Source organism: Chaetodon auriga, chromosome 21 (genome assembly GCF_051107435.1).
Source record: "Chaetodon auriga isolate fChaAug3 chromosome 21, fChaAug3.hap1, whole genome shotgun sequence".
Classification (NCBI taxonomy): Eukaryota; Metazoa; Chordata; class Actinopteri; order Chaetodontiformes; family Chaetodontidae; genus Chaetodon; species Chaetodon auriga.
The window spans coordinates 7,935,091-7,954,489 of record NC_135094.1 but is presented as its reverse complement, the minus strand read 5'-3'; the positions used below and the strand labels follow the sequence as shown (position 1 = coordinate 7,954,489).

General features: G+C 46.2%; 4 protein-coding genes across 6 annotated transcripts in view; 1 reads left to right on the top strand and 3 right to left on the bottom strand.

Annotated features, from left to right (window-relative positions):
* Positions 1-2,842, bottom strand: part of kiaa1217 (KIAA1217 ortholog) — a 106,931-nt gene extending 104,089 nt beyond the window's left edge. The window contains exon 1 of one of the 2 annotated variants that reach the window (XM_076761293.1): positions 2,545-2,842. In XM_076761293.1, coding sequence (XP_076617408.1) covers positions 2,545-2,614 — 70 coding nt within the window. In that variant the 5' untranslated portion in view covers positions 2,615-2,842. Of the gene's footprint in view, positions 1-2,169; positions 2,188-2,544 lie in introns of those variants that run through there. The other variant, XM_076761294.1, reaches the window with a different exon arrangement.
* Positions 2,843-4,522: 1,680 nt separating this feature from the next.
* otud1 (OTU deubiquitinase 1) lies at positions 4,523-6,649 on the bottom strand. The gene has a single exon (XM_076761607.1). It carries the CDS (start codon positions 6,431-6,433, stop codon positions 5,063-5,065), a length of 1,371 nt encoding a protein of 456 aa, XP_076617722.1. The 5' UTR covers positions 6,434-6,649; the 3' UTR covers positions 4,523-5,062.
* Positions 6,650-8,587: 1,938 nt separating this feature from the next.
* Positions 8,588-14,328, top strand: tgif1 (TGFB-induced factor homeobox 1). 2 transcript variants are annotated; one of them, XM_076721452.1, is made up of 3 exons: positions 8,588-9,789; positions 11,593-11,822; positions 12,608-14,328. In XM_076721452.1, the coding sequence occupies exons 1-3, from the start codon at positions 9,774-9,776 to the stop codon at positions 13,280-13,282; spliced, it is 921 nt and encodes a 306-aa protein (XP_076577567.1). In that variant the 5' UTR covers positions 8,588-9,773; the 3' UTR covers positions 13,283-14,328. The 2 variants fall into 2 exon arrangements, with proteins under 2 accessions (XP_076577567.1, XP_076577566.1); XM_076721451.1 differs by having other exon boundaries at positions 8,593-8,776.
* Positions 14,329-15,511: 1,183 nt separating this feature from the next.
* Positions 15,512-19,399, bottom strand: part of dlgap1b (discs, large (Drosophila) homolog-associated protein 1b) — a 91,583-nt gene continuing 87,695 nt past the window's right edge. Inside the window, exons 11-12 of the mRNA XM_076721450.1 lie at positions 18,837-18,989; positions 15,512-18,292 (exon numbers count right to left, since the gene is read on the bottom strand). Coding sequence (XP_076577565.1) covers positions 18,077-18,292; positions 18,837-18,989 — 369 coding nt within the window. The 3' untranslated portion in view covers positions 15,512-18,076. The remainder of the gene's footprint in view (positions 18,293-18,836; positions 18,990-19,399) is intronic.

The following is a 19,399-nucleotide window of genomic DNA, read 5'->3' as shown; positions in this document are numbered from 1 at the left end:
GAGCATGTAAGTTTTTCAGGGGCATAAGGCCAAACTGAGGGGGCACAGCCGCCACGGCCTCCGTGAAATTCCCGCCCTGGTGCTAACCCTGGACTAACCTTCTATTTCCAGCTTGTTAGAGGCATTATAGTGCACTTGACATTAAAACAGGAACCTGTTCCTATTTAAATCTGCATAGATTTTGAGTCTGAGCTTCCAATGTCTTTTGCCACTGACTGGTGTTTGCTTCTAGTCTTATTTAACTGTTAGTCTTTGTCTCTTTCTCTCTTTGTCTCTTTCTGCCCTTTTAATTGTCAGTCTGGTTGAACTGACTCAATTTTGTTCTCCATGTGCAAAACATTACTTTTTTTTTTTGGAAAGCCTTCATTCAAAATAACATCTATTTGTAAAGAGGACTTTGTACAAACTAAAAGCATGAAAGACCATTCAAAACTGCAGAGTCTGACTGTACCGAGGCGAGCTTTTGTTGCAGGTGATTCCAAACTTTTGAATGGTAATACAGTTTTCAACCTTTCACAGGCATGTCAGCGCTTTCATGGAGCAATAACCAAGAGAATAGATGTGACAAAATGAACATGATTACTCAAATTAAGAGGGAAATTGTGAAAGTAATCAACTGTCACACTTTTATCTAATTCTTAAAGCACAAGACTAGACATATAACCTATTCTTTAAAGTCTTAACTTTTGCTTTGGCACACAGACATGAATGTGTTTTCTCCTGCCAGCAGCTGGTACTTAACACGAGCGGCGCCGGCCACCATGGCTGCATAGACAGAAAGGAGCACCACCGCTAAAAATGCAATCTTCACCAATATAAAACAACTCAAAAAAAATGCTGTCACCACTGTGTGTCCTGCTGCACATCGCTTCAAACAGATGTCCAGTGTAGAAACGCCAAAGAAATGATCATTTCGTCTGAATTATCAAAACGTAGATGTTGCAGGGAGTTGCAAGTAAAATGATCAGAGCTGGCGTCTTTCCTTGAACAACAAACTACTCACATCTGCTGAAGTATTCCCTTTAGGTGATGCCAGGATCATGAGCTGTTAAAGCTGTGTGAAAATGAGTGATGGGTGAGCCACCGTTCTGTTGCTGCCCAGGTGCTGTTTGTGCTTTACGTGTCTAATGTGATGAGTATTAAAGCTTGGCGGTCTCTCCCTGGCCTTGAACCAGGAATGGCTGTGAGGCTGTGCATTTGAGTGTGTGTATGTGTTTTTTTTTGTGAGACATCAGAGAGAAAGAGACTGAAACTTGACCCCGCTGTCGCTTGCATCTGGATGGCAGGAGAAAGGATGGGCTGAGTCAGAATGTGTGTTTGCTGCTGAAGCTGCATACAACCCGAGCCTGAGCTGCACACAGCATCAGCCCTTTTCACCCTGCTGCATGCATGCATGTTACTGACTGTGACAAAACACACACACACGCACGCACACACACGAGAAAAACATCAAACTGCCTGAACAGCTGCTTTCATATCAAAGATACAAATATATCACAAGCTCGCACATGCGCTGTCATGGAACCACAGTGTACTGTAGATGCACCCCTCTGGAGGGCTTTGCAGCAAACTGGCAATTTTCCATTGCGTCCTTGCTCACGTGTCCTGTCATTCAACCTGTCACCATGGCGATGAGCTCAGCTTCTCGGTGTCTCATGCTGTAGTGCACACACTGCAGCACACAGCGGCAGAGGCGGGCACGGCCGGCACCGGCGCGCCTCGCACGCAGGCGGAGCAGAAGCTCGCCATCCAACCATCCATGTGCCACAAAAGCCCTGAACGTCTGTTTAAAGGGGACGAAGGTGGTCCACTTGAAGACTATGGGATACAGGAAAGTGCATCTCAAGGTGAGCGTCGCCTCACAGAGCGTGAGGAGTGAGGATTAAAAAGTTAGCGGCCGCACGTAAAGGGCAGCTGCCACTTCAGATAAGTGCGCTGAGGGGAGGCTGAATGGATCACAGCGCTGATGCACATGCAGAGGGCATCATCAGGAGAGGAGGGTCATCACGGCCTCCACAAACCAGCCACACATTAGAGACATGACATACAGCACAGGTCATGTGATCAGTGGATATTAAGCACATGTCCAGAACAAGAAACTCAACACAGCAGAGAAATAAAGTTCTGCTTGAAAACTAAGATCTGATCAAGAATATTTGAAATACTCACCTTTAATCAGCTGGGACCTTTTCCTCATGGTTCTATCTTTAGGCTATTGACAAATTATTTTGGCATGTAGAGAAGTTTATGGAGGCCAACTGTTAAGAGAGCTGAGTGTATAAAGTGTGTGTATAATTACAACAATGTGCAATAAGCCATATTTGAAAGAAAAGCGAAAGAAAAACTACTTCAAATGGGGATTTCTCTGTGACACAAGCTTCAGCTCGTCCTGCCTCCTACATGACTACAAAACTGACAAATATTAAGCTACTAATCTAAGCCTTCCCTTAAAATAAGGCAAAAACTTCAAGAGTTGCCCCGCATACAGCAGCCTTACGCAGTCATGAAGGTCAGCACAGATTGCAGCTCAATAATTCTCCTTACTGTGAAATTTGGGACTTCCTTTGTGATCACTCGGAGGAAGGTCTGCGAACTGCACCCGGTGTCCCGACATGTCCGATTCCCCCCTCCTCGGCTGTCCTGTGTGCTCCGGCTTTGTTTCAAAGTATCCGGTAACTTCGGCTCGTCCCGGTGCGTTTGGAGCGTGGGGATCCGTCAGGGACGCGCTGCACGCCGGCGGGGAGCGTCTGTCATTGACTTCGCCTCTGCTCCCTCTGTGGCTCTGCGCTGACTGCGTGCCAGTACTGCGGGTGAAGCAGTGCCCGCTCCGCTACCACCTGCCCTCCGCGCTCAAGCCTGATACTTTACGGTCCATGCGAGACGCGCCGGAGCGGGGGTGGGTGGGTGGGGGGGACTCTCTCCCTCCTCCCGCTGTAAAACAGATCAAAACTTTTTTTTTTTGCCCTCCCTCTCCAATGTCCACATGACTGCAGGGTTACGTCATCAGCGTAAAGCTTTCAGGGAAAATGATCCATAATAACCTCAGAGTAAACTTTAAGTCGGAGGCTGCAGGAATGAAGGGATGCTGCATGGAGGCAGCCTGTTGTGGAAGACACGGCGCATGTGTGCTGCAGTGACAGAAAGCTGCCAGTTTTTAATCAAAAAAAGGCTTAATAATGAATTCAAACTTTTGCAAACAGCATTCCACACTTTCTCCCATCATTTATTACTAATCCCGACACATTTCTGAGAAGTCAGAGCAGTGTGGAGCCAGTTTAATTCAGTGCAGCATGTCCCATAATCCAGCGCTGCCATCACTTTGAATAGAAACACCAATTCTATTAGTGACACAGTAACTTAGTCAGAGTGGAGTCTATACGGGAGGCTACAGCGCCACCTAATGGAAGAACAGCGCGATGTTAGCAGAGGCCTGGAGCTCTGGCTGATGGACTGAATACAATCTGGCACAGCTGCAGCGCAAAGTGATGTTTCATCAATGACGCATCCGGTCTCAAAAGTCACAGGAGAGCTAATTCAGTTCCTCTGTGGAAAGAAATGGCTTATTGTCCCGGAGCCAGCCTCTGTAACTCTAAACTTTCTCACATGTAATTCTAATGATTGCCTGTAGTGTTTGTCTCCCTCACAAACTTTCTCATCAATTGTTGAGCTGTAATTTATAACAAACATGAATTCTTGACCCACAACACTGAGACTGGTGGACAGTATATTTTGGGAATGCATAAGGAAAAAAAAAAAATAAAGTGCTAAAATAGGCATCATTATAAATATTGCAACATAAATTTAAGAAAATGTTGATTTGCACTTGCAATACGGCAAAATTAAAACACTCAGTTTTCTCAGTGGAAGCACGAGGACGCTGGCTGTGTGCAATATGTTTTCCTTTCCTTTCCAACCAGCTAAAACTGATGTTTTCAGAATGACAATATATCAACTAGCAATAAGAAGACAGTGTAAAAATGTGAAAGGGATCACTCATAGTGATGAACCCACAGAGAAAAATCACCTGAACTGCATCTATATGTTTCAGCTCATTGTTCATCTGTCCGACCCACAACTCCACTGTTCTGCTTCACTCTCACAGCGCTGTTTTCGGGCGCAGCAGGCAGCTGGTTTCAATGTCAAAGCCCTGAAAACCAACTGTACTCCACCTGCTCAGAACACAGCGGAGCATTCAGAAGTTAAAGTCAGTCAGATTTTTCCCTCAGGAGAGACCAAAAACAGAGCTAAAAGAGAGCGAATAAGGGAGTCGCGGGGCTCTTGTGATCCGTGAGACCACAGTCGCTGAGAGGCTGCAGGGCCGCTGCATGTAATAAACTCCAAACATCACCGTTCACTTTAGGACAGCAGAGGGTGGAGGATGAGCGCGGCGCACATCTCTTCATCCAGCCTGCCAAGCCGCAGTTACATAGATGGATTCTATCACTGGAATGCAGCACATGACACAGCTGAGCTTTATCACTGTGAAGCGACGTGAATCAAAGACCATTGCAAATCTGGTTTCATCAGAAATTTATTTTGAAACATTTTGTCAAAAGCCCACAAAGAACTGGAATAATAGAAAAAGAACCCTCAGATTGTACTGAGACACAAATCAACCTCTCTGGACTCGTCGGATAGGACCTTTGTGCAAAAAGAGAGCAGCTATACAGACATTCCACAATGAAACACACCAAACCACGTTTCTCTGCATTGGCAAGGGCCTACGAAGCACAAACATGATAGAAAAATAACTGGTCTGGCAATAAAAAGGCAAATAAATACTGCATACTCGAAAGCACTGAAGAACTTCAATCATGTCACCATAACCCAAACTATCAAGATCAGACTCACACACGTTCAAACACTTTCAGAGACCACCGCCACTAATTTGGCATCGCTGGCATGTACAAAAACCAAAGTATGTGCACTGCACTTCCTTTTCTCTCGTCATATAAATCTTGTAAAAAATGATTTCAAGCATGTGGAAACCAAGCAGAATCAGTGGTTCTGCACTCTGCTGCATCAGTGTGCATCCTCTACTGGTCAGCGTTCAGGATCTCTTTCACGCGCATCCATTTTGCTCAATGTACATTTTGGACAGTGAGGCCGCCATGGACTTCGCCAGCTCCTCGTCTCGTTTCCTCTGCATCTGCGAGTGTCTGCACCAGTCCTCGTACTCCGGGTTGGGGAGGCACTTGTCTAGAAGGACGTCGTAGTGGCCGTTGCTGAGCCAACTCATCCAGATGGCCGGCTTGGAAGCGTCCTCCTCCCCGAGATAGTGCACCATGGTGGAGACGGTGGGGCTCTCCAAGCTGCCGCCCGTTGTCAGGTGGATGTTGACGTTGAGCATCTGGCTCATGGCGAGGAGCTCGGGGTAGCCTGCCCAGGCACCGTCCTGCGCCGCGTTGATCAGGAACTCCCCTACATCCCCTTCGATGATGGGGTTGAACTCGTCCAGGTGGTCTGCGATGTGGTGCACGGTCTGCTCCCTGAGCTCGCCGTGCCTCGCCTGGTCCCCGTACGTGGCCTTGCACACCGCTCTGTACAGGCAGTTGCCGTCTGGAATGATGTGGTACCTGTATTTCTGCCTCTCCTGCAGGTACTTGTTTTGTTTCTCCACCTCAGCCAGGTACCGGGCCACCTTGTCGTTGACGTCCTCCCTCTCTTGGCCTCTCCGTGGGGGCGCCTCCTGCAGAACGCTGAGCTCAAAGGCCCGTCTCTCATCTGATCCCGGAGCAGCTTCGCCTCCACTCAGATCACTCAAATCCTCCTTTATGAGGTCTTGGGGCTGAGCTGCCCTGGAGGGAACCAGCTCCTCTTCATGTAACGAGGCCCATCCGTTGCGTGTGAAGGGAGCATTAGTCACTGAAACTGCCTCATCCTCACTTGAATTTCCAGCCACCCTCTTGTGTTCTTCTCCTCTGGGTCGACAGATGTTGTCGCTGCTGCAAAGCTGATTTCCAACCAGCTCTGGACAGTCAGGAAAAAGCTCATCTGTCCCATTTCTTAAGTGATCTATCAAGTCCACAATCACATCAGAGTCACAGTCACTGCAGAGGAAACTTTGGCCGTTGTGTGAGTCGGGGGAGGGTGGTTTGGTCTTGGACTCCCTCATGATGTGGACTGGCACAGACCTCTCCACTCCATCGGGTCTGCGGATTAAGATCTCAGCAGTGGACGTGAAGTAAATTGGCCTCATAGAGGAGGCTTCGTAGCATGAAAAGGCAGGCATGTTTGCGGAAGGAGCGGTCTCTCTCACTGGATCCCCGTTGGTGGCTGAAGTTGTGTCTGCTTGTGGAAATCCTGTTTCTCCGTCAGCCTCAGAGGGACTCGGTGTCGTCCCGTTCAAACGCTCGGATCCGGTCAATAAAGTCACAGTAACTTTGCGAGACGACCTCGGGTAGTGTGTCAGCGCACTGTTGTACAGCTGCATTTTGAAAGAGTCCTTTATACTGAACGCCGCGGCCAGGCTGTTACGGAAAGATGACAACAAGGGCTAAAAATACGCTCCATGTCATCAACAACGGCAAAGTTGTAGGCAGCGTCTCCATGGCCCCGAGTCCTGCGACCATTGACACGCAGAGACGAGCGCAGCGTCCAGTTTAGCCTCCTTGCGTCATTTGCTGTTGGGGTGCCTCCCTAAATTTAGACTTCACACTGTTACAAGACACTTACTGCTTTAACTGCGTGAAGACACCGGAATGACACCGAGGCGATTTCCGGTTAAACGCTTTCAAAACAAAATCTTTTTTTACAAAACAAAAACTACACAGATGTGGAAAAGTACTCAAATCTTAAAGTACGTGTAGCAATGCCACAGTGTAATTGTTTCAAGTATTCAAACGCTGACTTAGATAAAAGTACACAAATAGTAGCATCAAAGTATATGAAAAGTATCAAAAGTCAAAGTATTCGTTACACAGGATGACCCACATAAGAATCATGTATATTTCAATACTGCATTATCATGATTATCATGACATGTTTAACACATTAAGCTGGGGTCCAAACCAAGTCAAGGTCATTTATAAAAGGCCAGAATCACAAACCACAACTTGCCTCAAGGGGCTTTACAATTCATGGAGCATATGACACCATCCACGACCCGCCAAAATGCTCCTTTAATGGGGAGAAAAAAGAAGAAATTTCAGGAAGAGAAACAGAAGAGGGACCCGTCTCCAGGACAGACAGACAGGCAACAGATACCACTCTACTGCATGGCTCATAACATGAGACATGCACGAAATTCATTCATTCACAGTGGGGACACTAAGGGGTCATGTGCAGGAAAAGAAGTCATCTACTTGTTATTTGAACTTTATGTACACAAAACACTTTGAAAATAAATTACTCTAATTACGTCTCTACTTTAGCATCTATTACAGAGTATTTTTATACTATCGTAAAGAACATTGAATTTTTTTAAATGTTGTTTCATGACCCTTGCCAGCTTGTAGCTAAAAGGCAACATAGCTTGTAAGGTACCAGATTTAAGTAACACTTACGACTTTATTTTGAAGGCCACGTCGCCACATATCCGGCATCGTAAGCTGTCTGCCGGCGACTTGACGCAGCTCTCAACTTTCAGGTTCAGATTGAAGCAGCCTTTGACCGCAAGTAGAAGAATGTGAAGGATTTGATGTGTCACAGCTAAAGAAGCTGTGTGATAGTGAGTAAAAGAGTAACGTTAGTGAGCAGGCAGGCAGGCAATGTTCTCCTTTTCTGTTTGGGCAAAACATTATTATTACACATTTCAAAAGAAGCACATTACTCAAGTTATCTCAAAGCATCTGAAAAGTTCCATCAAAGACAAGGTGGACAACGGCGGAAGTGCCATTTAGGTTCAGTAGGAATGAAAAGAACATTAAACACTATCTGAATGTACACAACACATCCATGTTAGTGTTCCTCCATATTACACTGTAAAAAAAATGGACTCAACATATGATTGAGAGAGTTTAATTGTAATTTTTGTGAATTTACTAATGAAGTAAATCGTTTACCACCAGTATTAATATGATCATCATCATTATTTAGACGTTTTGCAGTATGAGATACTATGTGCCACACACAGCACGGAACTGGCTGGTATTGACTCACTGGAAACAGCAGGCTGCTGCATGCCTAACCTGCTCATATCTCTATTTTTAACACATTGACTGTTTCAGCTTATCCGCTTGAAACAGTCACACCACTTGTGTTTAATAAGAATGTGCGCTGAATATAGATGTTACCTCAGAGGAGGCAGCTACAACTGCAGCTGTGAGGAATGCAAACTTAGAAGGAAAAAGCGTGAAATATGCACATTAATATCTCTGTCTATATCTACGGGGGGTTGTCTATTTAGCTTAATTAATTTCAGTTTAGCACTTGATTTATCCTTTTTAATTAAATTCAGCTTTTGGACATGAACTCAGATTGCGTCACATGTGTTCAAATGTTATAGCATGGTGATGTTTGTCAACAACTTACCAAATAATCACTTTTTCCTGAGGAGATGCTTCTCTAAGCCACCAGAGGGAGTCCGAGCACCTCTTGTTTGTCAAGCGATGGTGCGTTCAAGTGAAGCGCCACAAACACGCACACAGGGGGGCGACATTTAGCTTCGCAGGGAGAAGTGAACGCCTGTCTGGAACAAATGCGTGCAAAGAGACGATGCTACAGCAGCTGTCGCAGGGCTGTGCGCCGCATACAAATGAGGGCATTGATCGCTTCCTTCGCTGCGCTGTTGTCTTCAGCAACCTGAACTGGTGCGCTAACCCCCAGCTGGAACAAGGTTGGCTCAACATCCCCCTAATGCACCTCTGCATGCACTGTGTTTTACACGTTTCCTCATTCCCGCGAGAAACGCAAAACAGGACGAGCTGCCATAGCGAAAGCGCGGCGGTGTAAACATAAACAATACACGGGTGTCACCGTAAACATAACACAGGTGCCTGACGCGGTGATACGGCGGTGCCATGGGGCTTCAGAAAGCTCAACAGGAGCGCAAATGGTACTCTTGTAAAAACTTGCATTATTACGGGTATTATAGAGAGCAATTCAGTACCAGACAATTCCGCATTGTTGTACAAAAGTGATATCAAAGGGGATAAAACCACAAAGTGATAAGATTACAGAGCCCCACCAGGCGGAAAAAAAGCCCAGCCTGCAGCAATAATGGAATTTTTTCTTTCTTTTTATTGGGGTTATTATTTATGTAAGAGGTAACCACGAGGTCCGCAGTGCTCTCCGGCAGCCTGTTGTCATCCTGACCGCCCGCAGAAATCAACGCCTTCCTGCGGCTCATACTTTAACCCACCGGGCTGTTGTTGCGTGTTTGTCGGGCTTTGTTGGGGGGGCGGGGGGGTCCGCGGCCGCTCGGCGTTAGCGGCACCGTATCCATGTCAGTGGAACAAGCCATGCTGATGTCAGAGATTTTTCCTCTGCCCTCCGCGGTGGGAGGATCTCTGTGCGTTGAGTCACGCAGCTGTCAAAGATAGCTGTCACCCAGTTTCAGGATCAAACACACAGTCAATGAGAAACGGGCTTTGAGCCGAAGGGACGCAGGAGAGCTCAGGTAACCCCCCCCCCCCTCCCCGAACCAGGACGACCCAGAAGAGACAGCAAAATAAAGACGGGCTGCAGGAAAAGGAGCGCGTTTTGATGAATAAGGATTTTTTTCTCCGATTATTCGGATACACACTGAGGATATCTGGAGGAGAAGAAACACTAACACAAAGGCAATTTTCTTCTGCGCCTGGCGAGGGAAAAGTGGGCATTTTCGGACGGAGATGAAGACGAAAAAGGGTAGGTTGGACGCTTCTTGGGGACTAAATGAAGTCGAAATTAGTTGAGCTAAGCAGAGACAGCGCAGAGGCACGATTATCAGAGCGATTTCCCTCATATGCAAACCATGCAGCCTATTGTTTCCTTTCCAGACATGACAGGGGGCTTTTTGTGCCATGTGCTGGCGCGATGTCAAAAGTCGGTACAGCCACCTTTGCCCGCTATTTCTGACTTTTCTGCCCATGTTTTATTCGGCTTTTCACACAATAACACAGCACTCTTTCGCCATGTGTGTTGTTTTTCTCGCCACGGTGTAATTCGGCTAACTTTAGCTCCCCCAAAATGCCAGAAAGTGAGCTAAACGAGGCTCACTTTTTACTTTGAATACGAGGTCATTTCAGGAACAGACATTCGCGTCGAAGTGAACCAAAAAGTAACGATACGAATCAAAGTTTGGCGACTATTGTGAGTTGGCGTTTGAAGTGTGGCTTTTTTTTCCGCTTTTAAAATGTTTCTCACGTGTCTTTTAACCATCTGCCGCGAACGGAAGCACCTCCAGCGGCTTTTAAACCGTATCTGAATCCAGAATGTAGGCTAATGTTCATCCTGACCTCATTGTGGGAAGTTGCCTTGTTACATTCACGGACCTCGTGGTGCAGCGCGCACTCACACACACACACAATAGAAACCCTCTTACAAGTTGTTTTAAACTTACAAAACCAGCGTCTTCGCGGCCTGTAAACGCATTTGCTGTCCTCTCTGTCAAGCTATGATATTTTGTTGGGGGTGAAGTTTGTGGCGAACTCGCTGTTTTGCGTGTAGAAAGTTTTGAATTGCGTACAAAGAAGCACGCAGCCCTGGATTCTTTTGTTTAGTCTGGAGACGCTGATTTGCAACAGGTCTCCCCTCCCCCTTCCCCTCTCTCCAGCCTACGTAATTACCTCATCCTGTTGGCCGCTCACACTTGGGAACTTTCTTATTCCTTTCCCACTAGTTTGCCCCTGAGCAGACTGCACAGGGTTGCGGGTTAAACACCCTCTAGATGTCTGCATTTTCTTAATGGCGTCCTGGCTGCACGCAGCTGCAACACGAGCAGCTGATTGAAAAATACGTGCTTCTTTACACGCGCGGCTCTGCTTTTGATGAAATGTAACACAGCCTGAAAGAGGCTGAATCAGATGAATGTGATCAAAGTGGGTTTTCCAAACAGTTTGTGAGCTGGTTTATTTTCCCCGGCTCACACGCTTCACATTCAGAGTCATTGAGAGGCCCAAATCCCGTTTGATCGTGATTGACTTTGATTAGACGTGCCTGAAATCGAAAACAGAAAGCAGCTCTGTAATCTTTGCAAACACGCTGTTGCTGTTCTTCAAAACAAGCTCTGCCTTCTGGTGGAGTGCTCGTCGCTGTGGTCAGCCCGCTGCGCTTTGCTTAACCCAGCGTGCAAGGTGTGCTCTGCCTGTGCAGCAGACCTGGCTTGTATTTGTCGAGGCAGGTTTTATAACTGCCACAGCATCAGACCAGCCTTTGTGACGTCCCCCCCTCGCTCCCCTCCCCTCCTCCATCGCTCCCTCCTCCTCCTCCCCCTCCTCCTCCTCCTCCTCCTCACACCCTCCCTCGCTCCTTATATGAATCACATGGCTGAACTTGACAGCTTGCTTCTGACACATCAGCTGCCTCCCAGACAGCTTGCGTTTGCGGCAGAGCGGCTGGGAGACCGACAGCAGGGTGGCTGACATAAGAGGATACATATTCTTCTTTGTCCTTTTTTTCTTTTCTTTTTTTTTTTGTATCCTCACACGCTCTTTCTCCTCGTTGGCGCAGGTTTGATGATGCTGTCAGGCAGCGAGACGGATGACGAGGACAGCGTGGACGCCCCTCTGGATCTGTCATCCAGCGCGGGCAGCAACGGGAAGAGGAAGCGGCGGGGGAATCTGCCCAAGGAGTCGGTTCAGATCCTCCGGGACTGGTTGTACGAGCATCGCTACAACGCTTACCCCTCCGAACAGGAGAAAGCCCTCCTGTCCAAGCAGACTCAGCTCTCCACACTACAGGTACGGACACAGAACGGCTAAGATCGCTAGCAAACCCTTAGAGTGTAAACAGCCCACTGGAAGCGTCAGGAGGAAGCAAGTGTCAGCTGGACTGAATCATTTCCTGTCTAGATGGCAAACAAAACATGACACATAAACAGTGAATTGAAGGTCATCCAAACCAGCTTGATGTTGCAACATTAAAGCCCGAGACAACGTGAGTAAACTCACTCCCTGTGTGCTGTGGGCTTGGCTGAGGCACTTGGACAGGAATTTCCCTCCCTCCAGCCCCTTTCCATCCCAGCTGTCTGGGAACAATGCAGAGTCATTTACATGGTTAGAGCTGCAAGTCTCCCTGAGCCAGTTACGACTGGCCTGGAGGACTGAGGAGAAGAGAAGAGAGATGACCGTGATTACTGCTGTGACAAAGGAGATGACTTTGTATTCAAAGCTAGTTTAAATACAGGATTAAGAAGTCCAAACTGAAAGTTAATGTTTAGCTTCTCATAGTTTGAGATGTGATCAGAATCTTTGGCGTCAGTCTTTTGAGGTCTGGTTTTTCCTCTCTGCGGCGCTGGAATGATAAATGGGAAATGTCTAAGGGTGTGAAATACACCGCCTCTGGTGTGAACAAGTGTGTGAGGGGTGGCGTTCTCCCTTTCAGTTTTGATTTCTCTATTGATAACACAGGTGCAGACTGCACCTGGAGATGTGCGTACCAGCAGATTTCCTTTGAAATGGCAAGGCAGAACATAAGCGAGGCACGGCTTCCTCACAGCGTGGATTTATCATGTCGTCTCTTGCAGGTGTGCAACTGGTTCATCAACGCACGGCGGCGGCTTCTCCCAGAGATGCTGAGGAAAGACGGCAAAGATCCCAACCAGTTCACCATATCCAGGAAAGGCAGCAAGGCCGGCGACAGCTTCTCTGACAGCTCCCAGTCCCCGAAACACAGCAGCCCCGCAGCAGGTACGGAGGAGAGCTACGACAAACGCGTGCTCCACCCCTCCAGCTTCGAACCCGCCACGCCCGGCGTCCTGAGGAAGGCGGCGTCTCCCTCCATCCCCTCTCCAACCTCCGTGTCCCCCTCTCCGGGGCTCATGCCCAGCCGCCCGTCTGTCATCTGTCACACCACTGTCACCGCGGCGATGCAGGCCAGCCCGACAGCCTCCCACCCGTCTGTGCCGGGAATGAACTGTGACAGGGCGGCTGAGCTGCTGCAGTCTGCGCAGGCGCTGTTCAGGTGCCGGGATGAAGGGCTGGGCAGCCAGCAGCTCCCCACCGCCACCACCACCACCACCACCATCCTCAGCGGCACCGGCATGGAGGGCAACCTGAGCCCCCGCAGTGGGCTCTTCAACACCCCTCCCCCCACCCCTCCAGACCTCACACAAGACTTCAGCGGCTTCCAGCTCCTGGTGGACGTGGCCCTCAAACGGGCCGCAGAGATGGAGCTGCAAGCCAAACAGCTGGTCTCCTAAAGGGAGAAGGCGAGAGGAGACGGAAGAGGAGGGAATAGAGACTGACTTTGCGTCTCGACTGTGGAACTCCCCCGAGTTCACGGACTCGTCCGCACGCATCAGAGAACAAATCCACATGAAAGCCTGATCATTTCTATTTTTGGTATACCAATCAAATTGATGAGGATGTTTTTTTATGGAAAAAAAAAGAAAAAAAAAGTATCGAGGTGCCTTGGCTGTAAGTTGTTTATTCATTTCACATACATGCGTATGTATCTACATGTGTATCTTATTTGCACACAGGGACCAAAAATGTTATCAGAGAAATGCTGCCTGTCTTATGTCTTTCCATTATACTGTACAGTATATCGTTTTAGAGAACGGAGCAAGAGCTAGAGTCAGCCCTCCTTCACGGACCAATCAGACGGATCGGTCGCATCACACGTGTTTACTGTTATACATTTCAGAGATCAGTTCGTGATTGGTCTGCCTCGTTTGTTTGCACACTAAAGGCAGAAGAAGGTCATCTCAGTGTCTTAAACATACTTTGCTCTTGGCATCTATGACAAACTTATTCACTACTGTAGTAATGTGTTTTCATGAGTATAAGTATAGTTTTGATTTTTTTTTTTGTAATTTACTTTTATTTTTAGCTATTTTAAAAGAAAAAAAAAACTGCTTTTTTTTTCTTTTTCTTTTTTTTTTACTCTTTTCTCCACCAGGGGATATTTCAGATGACCAATGTAGCAGGTTCTTAGTCTGAGCCTTCATCCCATCACTCAGCGAGAAAACGACGGCCAGTGGACTGGAAAATTAAACACTACAGATGTCTTTTCTGCATTTGCTGTTTTTTTTTTTTTTTTTTTTTTTTTTTTTTTTTACAAACCTGACAAAGACAGCATTTTTGAAATCACCAAAAAAAAAAAAAAAAAGCATTTTCATGTATAATAGGACCATGTGTATAGTTAATGTGACATGATGCCCAATGATGTGATTTCTTTTCATACTGTGCAATGTTTGTGGCAAATAGGGGTCACTTGGGAATCAAATAAAGTTTTGTTTTTCTACATCTCAGAATTGATCATTTGGTATTTTCCCTCCTTGCGGATCACTCAAACCTCACGCGTGTTTATACGGGCTGTATTCTTGTAAATCCCACCGAACTTTGTGAAGATTACCGATTCATCCCTCAAGGATAAGCAGAGTGTATTGAGTCAGAATGTTCAGTAAATAAAAGGAGGCAGGACAGAAATAGTATAGCGCTCATGTCTTTCCACAGGCTACCGTTAGGCATTCACATTCCTGTGTGTGAGAGGTTTACAACAGCTCCTGCCAATTAGCATAATCCTGCATAAATTAACACGAGCATACAGCAGACGTCAACAGTTTCTTGCCAGCGGGGCTTTGTGTGTGGCTGCGTCTCAATAGAGTCAATGTAAGGCAGCTTACAACCGAGCACGCTGGCTCGTTCGAGGCGAGGAGGACAGCTGTTCCCTTCTGGTCCTGCTAAAGCTTCTCTATTGGCCTCAATAGGATTTGTTGTCTATATTTGCTGGGACAGCCACTCTTTCATTTATTACATGCTCTTCTCTCAAGCTCAATCTTATTTTTTCTGATTTGAAAGGAGTAAAAACCTTCACTGAGGACGTCTTTTGTTTCAGTAAACAGACCACAGGAACAATCAGGACTCCACCAATCAGCTAGCCACAGTGTGCTTTTAGTTTACCAAAGTAAACATGTCCACGCTGGTCATATGTGAAGAGTGCACGTAGAGTTTTCCACCTTTTGCCATAAGTCTGTCTAAAGTGACAGCTCTTTGGGTGGAGGCCTGGTCCAAACTTGTGGATGCGATCATTTATAAGGGTTTAAACAGACCTCCAGGCACACAGCGGGCAGTTGTAGCCCACCATGGTGGGCCATCTGAAAGGTAGACAGAGCCAGGGCCAGGCTTTACACAAAGACACCCGCTTCCGCAACCCCCTCTTTCACCCCCACTCCTGAACTCTGGCCGCTGAGGTCAGCCTGCCTCCCCTCAGCATGACTGATGTGCGAATGACGAATCACCAGAAGCTGCACGTACAGGAGTGACGGGGCTAAGCCAAGGCCAGAAGTGCTGTCTAATTATGGGGACCCGCCCCTGCGGAAGGGAAATGCCCTAAAAACACACCATGCTGGCCTTGTAATCTGTTTAATTATATTCCAATTGAAAACACATGTGGAGACAGGGAAAGAAATGAACACCACAAAATTATGGCAATGGTATATATTTTTTTAATGCTGATAAGAGCTCATACACGTGCCATAACATCAACAGTGTAATAACATTAATTACAAAATGTATATCTGCGTAATATGTTATTTGATTGGGATTTTTTTTTTAGTTTACATTTACATAGGGAAACATTCATTTATGTACAAATGTTTATTTGAATGTTTTTCTCTTATTATAACTACATCACAAGCTTCAGAATTGCCAGGATTGCTGGAGTGTCTTTTGAGTTTTAGCAGTTAACCACAATCCAACATTCTGGTTACGAACTCCCTGCTATATCAGGAGTGTTATATTGATATGTTAATATAATAAACATAAATAAGAAGTCAATCATTTGACAGACAGTTTAATTCAAATACAAGTTTCCAAAGTAAAAAATACTAAAATGAGCTTCATCTACGTAAAATGGCGTTAAGTTTGAACTATTGTTACTTTTATGCATCCTCTCTAGGCTTCATATCGACCAGCTAAAGGAAATAGAAATCATACTGCACGGTTACTTCATCACTTGAGTTCCTTCACAAACGTCCCTCTTTGCCGTTCAATAGGGACAAATAGCAGGAATTTATCCTTGACTGTAGTTATTCAATGGCACAAAACTTTGTCAGATCACCACAGAGAACTGGACACCAACGTCCCGCAATTCTGTTATCAAAACAACTATGTGATGGCTAAACTGGCTCAGGATTGTCTCCACATTCAAGCAGCTGACACAAATACCTTGTTACACTGAAGTGATTAAGTGGGCTGAGATGTTCAACAGGAACATCATTCAAAAGATGGCGTGGACTCTACTCCCTTGTTTAATGTCATGGCCTATCCTTGTAGCTGGGGTTATATACAGTAAGAGACAAAGCCATGGGTCACAAACGCTCACAAGAAGTCAGCCACACACACACTCTCTCTCTCACACACACACACACGCACACACACGCTTCTTCCCCTGAGACTGCTGTTGTGCTCGACTATCATATTAGAAATTAAGGCTGATCACTGAAACAGAAAAAGACAAAAAGAAAAAAGAAAAGGTGCCTGTCATGCAAAAGAACCAACATAAAGAAAACATAAACACAGTATAAGGGCCTTGTTGTCAGTGCATCATAATAATAATCACAATGTCAAGAAACAGTCATTGTTCTCCTAATCAATAAATTAAACATGAATACAAAATATTACAAATTGGATTTTTTTTTTTTACTGTATGACCTTCAAATAATTGCTTCATTTGGAGGCAGAGATAGTGCACACACAGTGAGGAGAAAATAGTCCCTTTTCAGTCCTTTAGTCTCAATACTGTCAATAAACCTCTCTTGTCTAAAAATGACATAATAAAATATAGTACAACTACCAGTATTGTACCAAATATCAGTATTTTAGCATTGTCTGTAACACCGAAGAGTCTGAACGCAACATGAGAAAGGATTCAACCTGTTTAGAAAAGACAGAAGTATCAGTTACCTTGTGTCGGCATGCATGTCATGTCATTACACTGTATGTTCTTCTATACAAACATGGTTTGCTCAGTTTAAAATGAGACGAGATGGGCGGTGTGTTTACAGTCTGTTGATACTGCTACCTTAATCTTCAGTTACAACTAGGACCCTTTAGACCTAGAAAAATAGGAAGCACTTTTGAAATGAACATCTGAATTACAACACACACACACACACACACACACACACACACACACACACACACACGTTCTCTCGCTCTCTCTCGCACGCACAGGTTAGGTTTGTCGCAACAGTGATTCTGTCGGTGAATTGCACTCTTTGCAGAACCTCAAAATCTGCTCCTGGCTTCAAAGCCCCTCTGCCTCACCTGGAGGAGCAAAATTGGATCTCTTGACCTTTTTCCTACAGGGTCGACCTCCTGCTGCGGGAAAAGACCCTTTTTCAGCCGGAGGGCGACGGTTTCCTCGTCTGCTCTTTTCTGTTTTCTAATCGAAAATTTTCCCAGCTCACGGTATGTTCAGAGCCGGATCGTGGGATTTTATGCAAATACAAAAATAAAACTGAATAGGAGTTCAGTCAGTGGGTCTTATCTCTCCATTTGATTTGAGCAGATCAGCTGAAATACATCACTCGTGTGTGTGTTTGCACGTATATACAGTCCGCACGGACACGCATGCTCCTCCACTGTTCTCCTCTGATTCTCAGCACCTGAAACACATTAACGTGAAGCATCACTGCTGTGCTACACCTGGCTTACTCTGTAATATTAGGCCACTTAAAAAAAGGGGTTTACAAGATACTTTTTGTGAGGGGCAGGTGGAGGTACAGGAAGAGGAGGAACTGCTACATCAAAGCTGGGAGAGGGAAATTAATCGGGGGGGGGGGGAGGGGAGATAAATAAATAAATAAATACTGTAAATGTACATTTCTTGTTCAAACAACTTCCATCGTGACCGACCCCACAGTGATCTGGGAAGTCTGCAAAAAGTGTGATGATGTTATGTTAGCACCCAAGCCTTACCATTCAGTGCTAGTGTGTGGATGGGACAGTGTTTCGGGCATGTGTGTGGGTACGTGTGTTTGCGTGTCTCATAGTCTGGTCTGAGCCTCGGGGATATAGATCTCGATACTGTCTGCGCTCTCGGTAGCAGAGCTCTGCCGAACCGACGCGGCACGTTTGGCAGCTAGCAGGCGTTTGCGAGCCTCCAGACGCTGGCGCTCAGAGCTCTCCAGCGAGCGGTCCCTAGCCAGGGGAGGGTGGCCCTTCAGGGGCTTCTTTGGCACGGGAGGGGGCATCCTTCTCTCCTGGACAGGAATGACAAATAGTCTTAATGACAGACCGCCGAGTCCTCGTGGCAAGCTGCGGCTAAACAGAGTAAGGAGCAACACAACTGCAGCCAGCTTGCGTAAGGGTTAGAAAGAGCGGTGCGGCTTTTATCGGCATAATGTCAGAGCATGCAATTTCGAATGAGGTTATGGTTCACAGTGGCAGCCATTTGCGTGGGGTAAGCGAGCACGGTGGTGGCCTTTTGCATGAGGTAAAAGTGACCATTGGAGGTGGAGAGGCCCCAACGGTGCATGGCAGGTAGAGTAGCTTCTCAAAAGCGGCTCACTGTCAACAACAAGACAGAACAAAACACACAAATACAAGTGGTGACGTCAGGCAGGCAACATGACAGTACGCAACACATATCAGCATGCTACAACAAAGCTTCACTGAGAGCCAGGACTACAGTTCAAAGTATACAGTCACGACAGCGGATCACATGCAGGTTAGTAAAGCATTCCAAAACAAAACAAAACAAAACATTGACAATGGAGCTTCAATATTTGTCATGTGCGTCTGCACCTGAATTTCTGGTGGGGTCAGAGGTTTCCAGTTGTTGGCTTTGAGTTGGTGGAGTTCATCAAACTTCAGGCTAATGTTCTCGATCGACAGCTGGAGCATGTCCCAGAAACCTGCCAGGTCCTGGGAGATGGGCCGCGGGTGTGCGTTTGGGTTCTGGTACACAGAAATGGCACAGATACACACACGTCCCCGTGAACAAACACACAAACGCATATTGTTTGCATGCTAATTGGAAATATGCTGCTGCTATCTGATGATTCAGCTTTACAGCAACTGCAGAAATCACAGAATTGGCTTTCAAGTAAGTCAAATGTATGAAACACACACACACACACACACACACACACACACACACACACACACATACATTAATCAGGCACCACAATATAAACATGTGGGAATTTCTGGGTTTGCTTCCAGAAATTACCTTTTTATAATTTTTATTGACTTTATTTTTTTTCATTATTCTTTTGTTTTGAACCTTACATCCACTGCGGTTTACCCCAAAATATAAGTTTATTCATCCTTTTATTCAGTATCAGTGGTTCACTCCCATATAAACA